At 42.9% G+C, this 13,064-nt stretch overlaps 1 protein-coding gene across 1 annotated transcript; it reads right to left on the bottom strand.

Annotated features, from left to right (window-relative positions):
* Positions 1 to 682: 682 nt before the first annotated feature.
* On the bottom strand, positions 683 to 10,519 carry DYNLRB2 (dynein light chain roadblock-type 2). Its single transcript, XM_047077417.1, has 4 exons — positions 10,340 to 10,519; positions 7,514 to 7,589; positions 1,652 to 1,819; positions 683 to 883 (listed from the first exon to the last, which is right to left on the bottom strand). The coding sequence occupies exons 1-4, from the start codon at positions 10,517 to 10,519 to the stop codon at positions 840 to 842; spliced, it is 468 nt and encodes a 155-aa protein (XP_046933373.1). The 3' UTR covers positions 683 to 839.
* Between the last annotated feature and the right edge of the window lie 2,545 nt (positions 10,520 to 13,064).

Genomic DNA, 13,064 nt, shown 5'->3' with positions numbered 1-13,064 from the left:
GCTATTCTTTCTGACTCTTTTTGACTCTTCTGCAGGTTTGAAGTTACTGAAAATAAAAAGTTGTGGGAAAATTACTCAAAAGGCAAATATGCGCTACCGTAGAGGGAACTGGGTAAAAGGCACACAAGATCTCTATGTTATTTCTTACAGGTTCATGTGAATCCTCAGATGTATCAAAATAAAAGGCTTAATTAACAAAAGAGAGAATATGAGGCAAATACAGCAAAATATTAACATCTGTTCTAACGGGCCTTGGAAATCTGTTCTATCTGTTCTATTATTCGTTTCATTATTTTCTGAATGTTTGAAATATCTAGTAAAAAACCCTCTGGAGTTGTGGGAGGAGGCGCTCAGCTGTGGAGCTGACCCTGCTGAGCGCCACGCCTCTGACTTTTTACGTCCCTTGTTTAACCTGGGAAAGCATCTAGCGCCCCTAGAGGATGAGGACTTCCTACTCCCCGGTCGCTCCCGCCGTGCTCCGTGGAACCTCCAGGACGTGCTAATGAAATGGGCAAAAGGATACAGCCACGTTGATTCTTGGCACACCTCTAGACTACAAGGACTGTTGCAAGGAAGGCTTGCTAGGATTCCCACTAGAATCCTTCAGTCTGGTGTACTATAAAAAAAAAGAGACCTCTATACCAGAATTCATTTATTACATCACTAAATCACAACACTACAATACATTTGAAAGGGACTAAATGAGACGTGCAGAATAGTTTGTGAAAATAGTAAATAATGTCTGAAAGATCAGATTGGAATATAATCTTGGTAATAACTAAGGAGTAAATAAAGCATTTGCAACTGGGCATCACAGGACAGGATGGGCCGTAGCAGGTCTATTCACATGGATTCTGAATGACGATCAGAAGATATTCCTTATCTGTGGAGAGAGACGGATGAAGTTAATCCACTGGAAGAATTCAACTTACTAAGTGAATACTTCGGCTAATCTGCGTTTCTCTTCAAAACGTCACTTGGACTCTCTGTAGACCAATGGTTTCCCACCCTGGTTGCACATCACAATCACCCGCTGAGCTTTCAAAAACTACCACGACCCGGGACCCAGTTCCAGAGGTTCTGAGTTCACCGGCCTGGGGTAAGGCCTCTGGTATCAATAACTGTTTTTGTAAAGCTTTCCAAGTGCTTGTGATGTGCAGCAGGGTGAGAACACAGTATATGGGTAATTCTGATGTCATAGATGTCCTCTAGAGAAGTTTGTTCCAGACTAGATTTGGGAGCACGAGTCCTGTGTTACACAGACATTGGTGAACACTGTGAATGTAATTCCTTCAAGGAGAGGAGTGTTTCTCTGGCTGCCGTCTTGAGGCAGGCCCGGTGAATGTGTTCTCTCGCGGGGAGGGTTTAAGACCCTACAGGGCTTTGATCCACTCCCTACATCATCCCTATTTTGATTACTGGTAATAAATGCAAATGGGAAAAATTCGGATTCTTCAAAGGTTAAATCTGTCGCTAATTTCACAAAATTTCCAGCTTGAGTTTTTCAGATTCCAATGTCTTTCATTTTGTAATTGGAGAACACTACGCGCCATATTGCAGGTTAAAATCTGTGTGTCCAGTTCCTTGAAACAGAGTTTTTATCCAGTAAAGGAGAAAGATGCTTTAAATATGAAGTGAAACGCCACATTACCTGGGGCTACCATGATTTCATGTTTCTTTGACCTGATCCTGAGAAAGGTGAGGTCATTCTGAGGATCAATGTCACGGACCGTGCTCTTGGCTTTCATTGTCAGCTGATGAAGAAGACCCGCGTACTGAACCGTCGTCGAGTTGTCCAAGGTTGTTCGGATAGGAATGCCTGTTACAAGAGTCACTTTTGGGTTAAAAGTTTTAACTGTCAAAGGAATGTGCACCCTGTGGATATACCGGAAAATACTGATGATTTTAAAGAGGAAGAAAAAGTTATGACTGACATCACTCACTGGTAACAATTTTAGTTTCTTTCCTTCCGGTCTTTTTGTGTGTACGTGGGTCTTAAAATGTAGTTGTGACAAACCATCATGACAAATTGGACTACTGCTTTTTTCTTCATTTAAGTGATAGCATACCCGAGCTGTTCTTGTCAGTGACACGGTCCTCAAATTATTTTTAACGGCTGTGCACTATTTTATAACATATCGTCATTTGACCAGTCCCCTATTGTTAGACTGGTAGGTATTGTTTTTTGGGTTTCGTGCACACATTATTTGGAAGCTGTGCACTGATTATTTCAGAACTGAGTTCACATATTAGTCTACCTAATGCCCTCCTCCAAGCAGTCGGTCTATAGCCATTTTGCTTTGAAATGCTTGGTCCGTGACGTGGTGCTAATGTCCTCCCCTGAGGCCAGCAACAGAAGGGGATATCATAGCACACGTTGAGGAGTGTATCCAAAGGGGATTTTAAAAATTATGCTGTGGCTCCTCATACGGTATTTTGCAAGCCTTACATTTTATATTAGAGAATCCAGCAGCAAAGACACTGTGGTTTTGCTGGGCATTCCCTGGTTTGCGCTCACTCTTGGCTTAAGCATTCTTAAATTTAGCTGCTCGTGTGCTCTATTGTTCCATTATGCGATTTTAAAACTGAACCTATTAATTTAACTGGGAAAATCTAGCCAGACAAATATGAAAGTATAATTCAATTCAGTTCAAATCAATCCAGCTCAATTCTGGTCACTCGGTGCTCAGCGCTTACTTGTTAACAGGTGCCGTGCTGGTTATTTTACGTGTATCGTGTCTCGTCTGAGAGGGCTTTCAGATTATTGTAAGAACTAGCAGACAGCCAGGGAATTGCAAGGATTCCATTTGCACACGTGCCTTTAATTTAGGGGGACACGTGAAGGTGAATGTGGGGTGGCTGTCAGATCCCACAGGCACCTGAATGAAGGCCGATCAGTGGAAGAGGCTAACACAACTCTGGGTCGTCCCTCAGAGAATGCAATTCCAGAAGCTGTTAAACAAGAGGGGATTTCAAGAGTGGAACGCTCTTACAAACTAACGATTTTACCAGCTTTTCATGAAACTCTTTGAGGACCTCCATTCTGACCGTGAAACAGTCTCTTTTAAAACAACCGTTCGCTCTGGAATCGGTCTTGCCAAACGATACAAGGACAATATTTACAGGAAAATCTGTTCAATAAACAAGGTTTTATATCAAGTTTGTTAATTTCTGTATTATTATTTCTTGGCGACTTTCCCCCGAAGTCAGTTATGTCTTTCACACCTGATGAGCCATCACAAGGCATGTGTCTTTAACGGGCAGGGAGCTGAGAGGTAGCAAGCACTTACCTTTTAAGGGCACTTTCTGAGGACTGGTTTTATTTTGCATCCTGAATAGTGACTACCTCCAAAGTCTGCACCGCTCGGTGTCAAAACCAGAAATACAGCCAGAATAAATTATTTAAAATGTAGATGACAAGATTATGAATCCAATGCTCAGGCCTATTTAGTTAGTCTATTCATGATCCAAGTCAATAAATAAAACAGCTAGCCTTTCTGAATAATAAGTGCACACTGTGGAAGCTCTGGGAGGTTTTCATATCCATTACAGACCACTTGAAAAAAATCAATCGACAAATATTTATTGAGCTCTTGCTTGGTACCCTGCAAGGTAATTAAAAAATAATTTATTAAGGAGCAATTTTAGCACATGGTATAGAATTCACTCATGGCCCCTTCTGCGAGGTGACCACTGCTCCCAGTTTCTTTGGGAACCTTGCAGAGATATTCTAAGTGTGTTCAAGTATCTTTTTGTTTGTATTCTTTGTATTGTTTGTTCTCTATTCGGTAAAAAAAAATTATTTTTCATGAAATACACTTGGAAACTCCTTCTATTCAGTACACATAGGGCTAAGGCTAGGCGTGTTAATGACTGCATCACATGACTGTCGAATGGATGCCTTGTGATACACGTAACAAGTATATCCTCCTGGCGGGCATTTAGGCTGTTCCCAGGCTTTGACTTTAATAAGCAAGGCGACGGAATATGTCCGTGTGCGTGCCATTTCACATTTGTGTGTATGTACGGTATAAATCCCCACGATGGAACTTCTAGAACAAAGAATATGAATTGGATATTGCCGAATTTATGGCACTACTTTAAAATATGACTCTATGATCCCAGTAAGCTGGTACTCTTCAACTGTGTATTTGTACTTTGGTTGATTGTATTTCAAAAATGTAAGGAACGGACTGGATGGCTGATAAAGTCTAATGAAATTCAAATGATTGATGGTTAGAAATGTCAAGAATATGTAAAATTAAGAGCCTCTGGAAATCAGGCTTATATACATAAGAATATGGGACAGTTATGACCGTCTGAGAAATAATATGTATTCACCAGTATCTAATTCAACAATCAGTGCTGCAATATTGTAAACTGTGAATGGTTGTATAAATGGGAAACCGATGTTAGCAAAGAATCTAGTCTAATAAAAACCTCTGCTGCTCAGCAGTGGGCTAAATTGGGAAGTCTGCTTTATTGTCATGGACAGGGTGCCTTGGTTTCACTAACGGTGAAACCAAAGGACTCTGTTTTTTTTTTTTAATTTTTTTAACGTTTATTTATTTTTGAGACAGAGAGAGACAGCATGAACAGGGGAGGGGCAGAGAGAGAGGGAAACACAGAATCTGAAACAGGCTCCAGGCTCTGAGCTGTCAGCACAGAGCCTGACGCGGGGCTCGAACTCACGGACCGTGAGATCATGACCTGAGCCGAAGTTGGACGCTTAACCGACCAAGCCACCCAGGTGCCCCCAAAGGACTCTGTTTAACATGCCATATGAGATCTAAATGTAGAAACATGGTAGAAGGCCCACCTCGCCACAAATAACACCTGGAGATATGTTAAAATGATTTGCTGAGAATTACACTAAACCCACTAGTGGTGTACAAGAACATGTGAACGCCATCTTAGTTAAATTTTTTTCAGCATTTACGTTCCTGGGTCTTCTGAAAGCTGCCGGGCTGCACCATAATAAATGGCACTTTCATCTAAAATTGAGTAGGCTGCTGAAATGGAATATTTTATTAATTCTGTTCACACAACTTATACCATATGCTATTAATAAACATGCTTGTCGTACACTCTGGTTATTAATAATCTGACCACAAAAATAAGACCCTCATTTATATTTTTGGGAAAATGGTTAATTTGGTGTTTGGAAGGGTGCCCCAAATCCTAACATAATCTTATCTTAGTAAGGGTTAATTAGAAGAAGTTAACGGGTTTTAAAAATCGTATTTTGCCGCCTTTGGATAAGAAAAATATTGACAGACTTCAAGCAAGTAAAAGCAAAGTCAATTGTAATTCCAGCGCTCAGAGATGATTGCCGTAACATAGCCCTGTCCTTTCTTCCATATTTACTGTAAGTGTGTTTGTGTGGCTGGCTATGTTTATGATTAGAAAATGTTGGCTACTGCTTTGTTCCATGCTTTTCATCTAATATTGTTTCCCATGACTCTAAATATTCTTCAACATTTTCAACAGAGTAGTGGTTCACCAAGTAAACATTACATAATGAATGAAAAATTTTCCGTACCGCTGGGATAGATTTATTTACTTATTTGTCTGTTTCTTCACTGCTTTTGTACATGATGCCTCAGTGAGTATCCTTTGCACCTAAATCTTTTTCGTCATCACTCCTTAGAATAAATTCCTAGGAGTGAAATTACAGGTCACAGGCTATGGACATTTTCAGACATATGATGCACATGGCTAGGATTATACACTTTTGACTAAGATCTTCCAAAGTGACTCGTAAGACGAGTTGTCCTGGGTTGAAAAGTATCTTTTCCCCCCAAATTCAAGTCTATCCTAAACCTTAGCATGTGAAATAGCATGCGTTTGCAGATGTAATTAGTTAAGATAAGGTCACACTAGATTAGGGTGGGCCTGAATCCGACGACTGCGGTCCTCACAAGGAGAGAAAACAGACGCAGGGAGGAGAACGCCATGGGACGATGGAAGCAGAAACTGGACTGATGCCTCTACAAGCCAAGGAATGCAAGGACTTCCGGAAGCCACCAGAAGCTAAGAGAGCAGCAAGGAAGGATCCTGTAGAGCCTTCAAAGAACAGGCTGTCCTTACTGACACCCTTATTCCAACTCCCAGCCTGCAGACCCGAGAGTAACTTTCAAATGTTTTAAGCCACCGAGTGTGTGGTACCTTCTTGCGGCAGCTGAAGGAAATGAATGCATTACCTTTCTGAAGCCCCACGCGTAGCCCGTCCTGGGGGGTGTGTGGACTTGAAGAGCGTGCCAGGAACGAGACTCATTCCAGACAGAACAATGTGCTCGCGCTGCACCGCTTCCTGGAGATACTGGGCAGAACTCTTTCTTACCTATAAGGCTGATCTTAAATCCTTTCCCTCCTGATCACTCGAGCTGGGTGAATTTATTCATTTGGTGTTATTTTTCATTTAATTTTACTATTTGCAAAACACATCCAATGGTCTATTTACACATCAAATGTTGACGCTGTACAAATCAATTAAAAATGTCCGCATGCTGAGAAGTATTTAATTATAATTCTGTTAAGTGTTGGGTACTGTGCTAGGCACCCAACAATTAACATTTCATCCAACTCTCATAAACCCTCAGTGAAGTAGGTTGTGTTCTGTCTTTAACTGCTAAGGGTTTGAAGTCTGAATGTAAACAGGCGGTAGTATGTAGTTGCTCAATAAATATTTGCTGATGGATTTGTGCCAAAAATAATGATTAGCTGTGAGATTCTGTTGCAAAGCACTCTGTGTGCCATGGCAATTCACCAATTCTGTGGTTGCGCCGTGAGTTATGTGAAGTAGCTACTCTTATTTCCACTAATGCTCTGGGATCTGTGGTATTTCTTGCCTTTGCAAATGCCTGAATTAGCAATGAAACTAGCAGGATTGCCACCATAGCTGAGCACATAGCAGTGTGCCAGAGAAAAGGCTTTGTGGATTGTTAGCAGGGATTGTGGGACGAGAGAGAGCAAGTTTCTGGTATAAGTTTACGGATCTCCAAGGTGGAAATGCGTTGGCCCTTTTATACTATATCCACAAAGACTATACTGTAAGTCGTATTAAAATTTATTCTCAAATATTTTATTAAGTGTGGTAAAGGAACAATTTCACTTAAAAGGAAGACTGAAACTCTGCACCCTTTATAATGTTAAAATAAAAACTAACTGCCAACAATGATATTCTCCCTATCTTCAATATGATACTTTCAATGGTATCCCTGAAATATTAGAGGAGTTACCAAAGCTTTAAAAATTAGACATGTATAGTGTTTCTTAGGAATACAGAGATATTTTTAGACATGTTTGATTCATATTTATATCTTTAACTCTTAGCAGAGTGCTTGGTATATAGGAGGTACTCAACAGATATTTGGTGAGTACATGTTATAGCTACGACACAGAAGATAAACTTTACATTTCAAATTCTAAGGTGTTTGTCTCAGGCGGGGCACAGCCAACAGGTCCTTGTTTGGCTTGTGTCTATCTAGAAGGCGTAATGTGATATATTTACCTTCTGCATTCACGACCATAGTTCCCATCACCCCTTTATAGCTCTGGATCCTCTTTAGGGTTTCTTCCACCTCCGCCTGAAGAGATCAAGAAGGCAACTAACCAAAGGGGGTCTTTGCGGTAACCCTAATCCTAAAGTAAATGTTTAGAAAGGCACCTACTCCCCCGTCCCCTTAACCTAAGGTACTGCATACTATGATCTCAGACCTTCGGAAGAGACCTTTGAATCTGCCAAGTCCCGTCTCCAAGCCTGCATTAGACTCCTGCATACAACTCTGACACATCTCTTGGTGTGAACTCTTCTAGAGAAGGAGAGCTTACTACCTCACAAGAGCTCACTCAATTTTTAATGTCTCTATTTGCTGGAAAAGCATTCTCTATATTGGACAGAAATCTGCTCCCATTCATGTTTTACTCATTGATCTTTCTGTATTTGTATGAAAAAAATCCGTTTCCGTATTACACTTCTTTAAACAGTTACAGAGCTATTGTCATTATCTCCCTCTGTCTGAAAGTATCCCTTAGGGGTGCCTGGGTGGCTCAGTTGGTTAAGCATCCGGCTCTTGATTTCTGCTCAGGTCATGATCTTATGGTTCGTGAGATCAAGACCCATGTTGGCCTCCGTGCTGACAGTGCACAGCCTTCTTGGGATTCTCTCTCTCTCTCTGCCCCTCTTCTGCTTGTGTGCTCTCTCAAAGTAAATAAATGTAGAAAAAAAAAGTATCCCTTAATGAGAAATCTTATTCTCACTCCTAAATGTTACCTACTTGGGAGTTCAGATGATTAAATTCAGGATACTCTGTAAACACAACACATCCCAGGATTCTCTTGGTAACGTGCCTGGGTCTCAGTGTAACCCATGAATGATTATGGTGGAGCCCCACTGGGTTTTAAACTCAGCTTTCTGAATTAATCTTACGCACAGACTATCTTGTTACCAGTTTTATTCCCTTCTACAAATGCTAAAATCACAAATAATCTTTTTCAGACCTGCATATGACTCCTGAGTAATCACTGGATATTCCGAATTCAAGCAGTATCGTGCAGAGTGTCTTGATGAGGGTTTGTTTTTTTCCCTTCTAACCTCAAATGGGTAAACACTATGCTACTTTAGTCAAAAGACAGTTTTCTTTCGGAACGGCTAGGTGGTTCAGCTGGTTGAGTGTCTGACTCTTGATCTCGGCTCAGGTCATGGTCTCACAGTTTGTGATTTCAGGCTCGGCACTGACAGTGTGGAGCCTGCTTTGGGATTCTCTCTCCCTCTCTCTCTGCCCCTCCCCTGCTCACACACTCTCTCAAAATAAATAAATAAACATTTTTTTTAAAGATAGTTTTCTTTTGCCTTTGATGTGGGCAGGAACACTGATTTCCTCTTTTCCACACCTACGGCACGTGCTTGCTGAATTTCAGGCGTTTGTGTACTGGAGTCACATTTTTTTGCCATTACGAATATCATCTATATTATATACCTAGCATGTTCTTTAAATTATCTCACTACTCAAAGCTACTAAAAAACAAATGGATTTTTACAAGGAAACTACAACTACACATCACTACCACAAATGGAAAGCTGCTACTATTTGTCTGAGACAGAAATGACCGTAAGAACGAACAAAATGAAGAGAGTGCATATTATTAAATTCTACCCCAAAGAAAGGTCTGAGCCTGAGGTCTGATATTTAGGTAAAACATGGAAAATACCAAATGACAGTGGTACTCAGGACCTAACAGTGCCAGGAGCTTTCTTGGATACAGTCTCCAGGCTGGGGGAAAAAAATGGAAGAGGAGTAACTTCCTCAGGTGTGATTCGCTCTGTGTGATTTGTTATTTCTGAGCTATTTTACATAGCAACTACTGTTTGCGTCTCACTTTGGGAAACACTGCACCAAAGCACAAGAGTGATACAGGGGATCCAGTATCACATTTTGGCCGTCTTTAACACAATGTGCATAGCTCCCTACAACCACTAACCCCCCTTTATCTTTTTTTTTTTTTTTACTTCTTTCCCAAACAGCTCTTTCTGCTGTCAGCCTCTCCCTCTCTCCTTCCAGTTGTTTCTTCCGTGATTTCTGCACCCCTCCAATACAATCTCTTAATCCCCATCTCCAATCCCCTTTCACCTCTCTTAAAAAACTCACTTTGCTCCTCTTCAAGCTATCCCCAGTCTCCGCTTTCTGTCTGTTTACTGATTTATTTATTATCTCTCTCCTCCCTTTCCTCTTTATTTTCTTTTCTTCTTTCTCAGTATCGCCTCCTTCTCCCTTCTCCTCACCGCCCTGCTCTCCCTGGGGCACCTTTCTTCCTTCCCAGGATCTGACTTCTCTCCCTCTCGCCTCTTTCCTTTGCAAACTTCCCTCGCTCTGGAGCTCTCTCACCCCCTCAAGATCTTTCATCCCCCAGTCTCTCTCTTCTCCTTCTCGGCATCCACACCCCGCAAGTTCCACTCGCCAGAGCCACCCCCCCCCTTGATATCTATCCCTCAAGACAGCTTCCCCCATCTAAGCATCTTCTCCCCTCCAAGGTCGCCCTCTCCCTCCTTCAGGGTCTCCCCGTCGCCTCTCCAAGAATCTTCTAGAGCCCCCAACCTTCGCCACGGCCCCCGGACCGGCTGGCGAGAGACGGCCTCGGGGGCAGGGCAGCGAAAGTCCCCCCCGCCCCGACGTCGGCGCCCCTGAAGCGCCCGGTCGCAGACGGAGGCTCTCGATTTACCATCGTGCGAAACGCGGCTCAGCCCGGCGTCAGCGCTGCCCGGGAAGTCAGCAACGCTTCCAGCCGTTGCTAGGCGACGGGGGAGGAAGTGACCTCCCGGAAGTGCGGGTGCACGCGCCTGCGTGTCCGCGGGTCGGTCGGCAGCCCGGGGCGGCTCTTCCGCCCTGAAGTGGCGTTGACGCCTCCCGGCCGCCGTAGGCGGAGGTTGAGGGCCGGTGGCCCCGGGCGCCCACTTGGGTGCCCCCAGCCCCGCGGGGCCGTGGGCCTGAGGACGCTCGGCGGGCACAGGCCTGGTCATTCGTTCGTCCATTCATTCACTCACGCCTTGAGGTACGCCTTAAGGTAACAGCCACTTCCTCACTCACGAGCGTTTTCTTGACCGCCTGCCACGTGCCGGGCGCTCTAGGCCCGAGTGCATTCTAGCTGGGGGAGCCAGGCCAAATGCGACCGGCGAAGCAACACTTTCCAAGTGTGATACGTGCTGCGGCGCAAATAAGCAGGGGATGGGTCCGTCTGACTCCCGAGCTTGGGCCGCCTTAGAGATTTGGTGATAGGCTCAGCTGCTTGGCGAGGCCCAGTGTCCTCGCTTTCTCGGTGCCCTGTGCAGGCGGATACGTGCACCCCCCCCCCCCCCCGTCCCCCACCGATAGTTTCTTTCCGGAAAGAAAAACATGTTGCAGCATCGAATTGTACAATTATATATATATATATATATATATATATATATATATATATATATATAATTATATGTTATATATAATATATACTATATACATACATATACATACGTATTATATATATGTTATATATAATATATACTATACATACTATATTATATATATTATATATAATATATATAATATACATTATGTGTATATATTATATATATATAATATATATGTAATATTGTTGATGTGTAACTCCTTACTCCTTACCCCCCAAACAGTAGGGTAAGCTACATCTTAGACTCTCATCAAGCGATAGCATCCCCTTATCTGCTCCTCACTCAGTTGAAGAGTTTATACTCACCAGTGTATTTGCTGAATCCCTTAGGATCTTTCTTTTTTTGGTCACTATCTGCTGGAAGTTCTGAGTTGCTGAAAAACGGCAGGTGGTAGTGCTGGAGGCTCCACAAATTGCCACAGAAGAGCATATGGCTTGGTATTGAAGGACCTGATGGAAGGAACCAGTTAAAGATCACTTAGGGATGGTCAGAAGTCACTCACTTTTGAAGGGCATTGATGATGTCTTTGCGGCCCCGGGGAGGCAGAGACTGAGTGTTTTGTGACGGGCAGCAGAACGGTGTGGTGGCTGGCGTCATGAAGTCCTGGGGTTTGAAGAGGGCAGACCCTGATCACTAGACACAAGGTATAGGATGGGAGTTCCTCCCCCACAGGACCATGCTTTAACGACTCCCTGTACTGCTGATGCGGTTTGTGCTTCCGTTTCCGGAAAGCGGTCTCCAGCCGGACATGGCATGCTTACTGCTAAGAATGTCAGCTAGAATCTGAAGGGGCCCTCGTCAGGGATGCTCTGAACTAGTTTTGAAGTTGGTGGTTTTGGGGCTAATTGGTCCATTTCAACTTAGAGTCTGTCATTTCGTGACATTATGGGCAGAAATACTCTGAGAAGCTCTAGCCTTGCTTCCTTTTCTTGATGGTGGGGGAGGAGATTCTGGTCACTGGCAGTCTCTTCTTCTGCCTCCAAGAAACTTAATGCCTCTCCAAAATCCAGCTCACAATAGCTAAATGATCCCCCTTTTAACCAACCCCTGTAACTCCAACCGAGATTATTTGGAATGGACAGCTAAGATTGTAGGGGAGGGGTCAGGTGTGTGTGTGTGTGTGTGTGTGTGTGTGTGTAGCTGGCTCTTGACTCACTGCCCATATCTACCATTTTAAGTAAGCGTAGGTATTTCCAGTAATACTGGCTGAGCTGTATAAAGACTGATTCTTGCTCTCTCTGGGTGTTTCTGATCAAGGAGACTCTTCCTTGATTGTGTAGCCATTTGTTTTGCTTATAAAAATCAGTGGCAGTGCACCATATCTGTTATGTCAATCAGCTTTAATGAAGGAGCCCACTGCATATGCATGCAGTGTGAATCCCCTCGCTTCTGGAGTCAGGGTGTCAAACTCGTTCGATAGCTGACAGCTGTGATTAGAGCCAAGCAAGACTCCAGCATGAAAGGAACTGACAGGAGTACCCAACTGCTGAAAAAGTAATAAGAAGTAGCCAAACTGACTTCTAACCAACAGTCAAGTTTGACTCACTGTGCATAGGAAATCAATGAGGAGAATATGAGCCATTTTCTCCTTATTGATTTTCACTTCTAATTATTCCTCGGAGGTAGCTTGGTTTAATTTTTATGCCCCCCCCTTTTTTTGGTGAATTATCCCTTTCCCTTCTCCCCCTCCCATCCCCTTACCCCTCCTTTTAACCTACAGTAAGTGCTAAATAACTTTGAACTTAAGTGAGAGAATTAATGTATATTCCTTTTTTCAAGTACTCTGAAGTGACCCCCAAATTTGTGGTACATACAAAGTCCACTGTTTTTCACAGAATTTTTGTCAAAGTGAGATGATTTTTTTTCCCGAGGTCTCTCTTTCTCACTGGTGGTTTGCTAGTACTTTCTGCTTAGCCTGAAGAAATTTGGGTAATTTGATAATTTTGAGTTTTCTCTTGGAATTTTCTCTAGCACCCCATACATCTGTCTATCTTCGGCATTCATGCTAAGTTGGTAAATACTATAAACTGGACCATGGAATATACTTTGTGCCCATTTTCTCATAAGATAAGGCATTCTTTGTCAAACAGAACGTCTAGTACTTTTTTCACTCCAGAAA

This window comes from Lynx rufus, unplaced genomic scaffold, assembly GCF_022079265.1.
Source record: "Lynx rufus isolate CCGP_SWC_20201006 ecotype Redwood Valley unplaced genomic scaffold, mLynRuf1.p SCAF_16, whole genome shotgun sequence".
Taxonomy (NCBI): domain Eukaryota; kingdom Metazoa; phylum Chordata; class Mammalia; order Carnivora; family Felidae; genus Lynx; species Lynx rufus.
The sequence above is the reverse complement of the archived record's forward strand: the minus strand, read 5'-3'. Positions and strand labels throughout refer to the sequence as shown.

Excerpts from the sequence above, each read along its gene's own strand:
- DYNLRB2 (XM_047077417.1), bottom strand. The coding sequence starts at position 10,519 with ATGACCAGGCCTGTGCCCGCCGAGCGTCCTCAGGCCCACGGCCCCGCG. Across the intron at positions 1,820-7,513 it reads TATGGTCGTGAATGCAGAAG|GCATTCCTATCCGAACAACC; the intron begins GTAAATATATCA and ends CTCTTGTAACAG. Across the intron at positions 884-1,651 it reads TGAAATCATGGTAGCCCCAG|ATAAGGAATATCTTCTGATC; the intron begins GTAATGTGGCGT and ends CTCTCTCCACAG.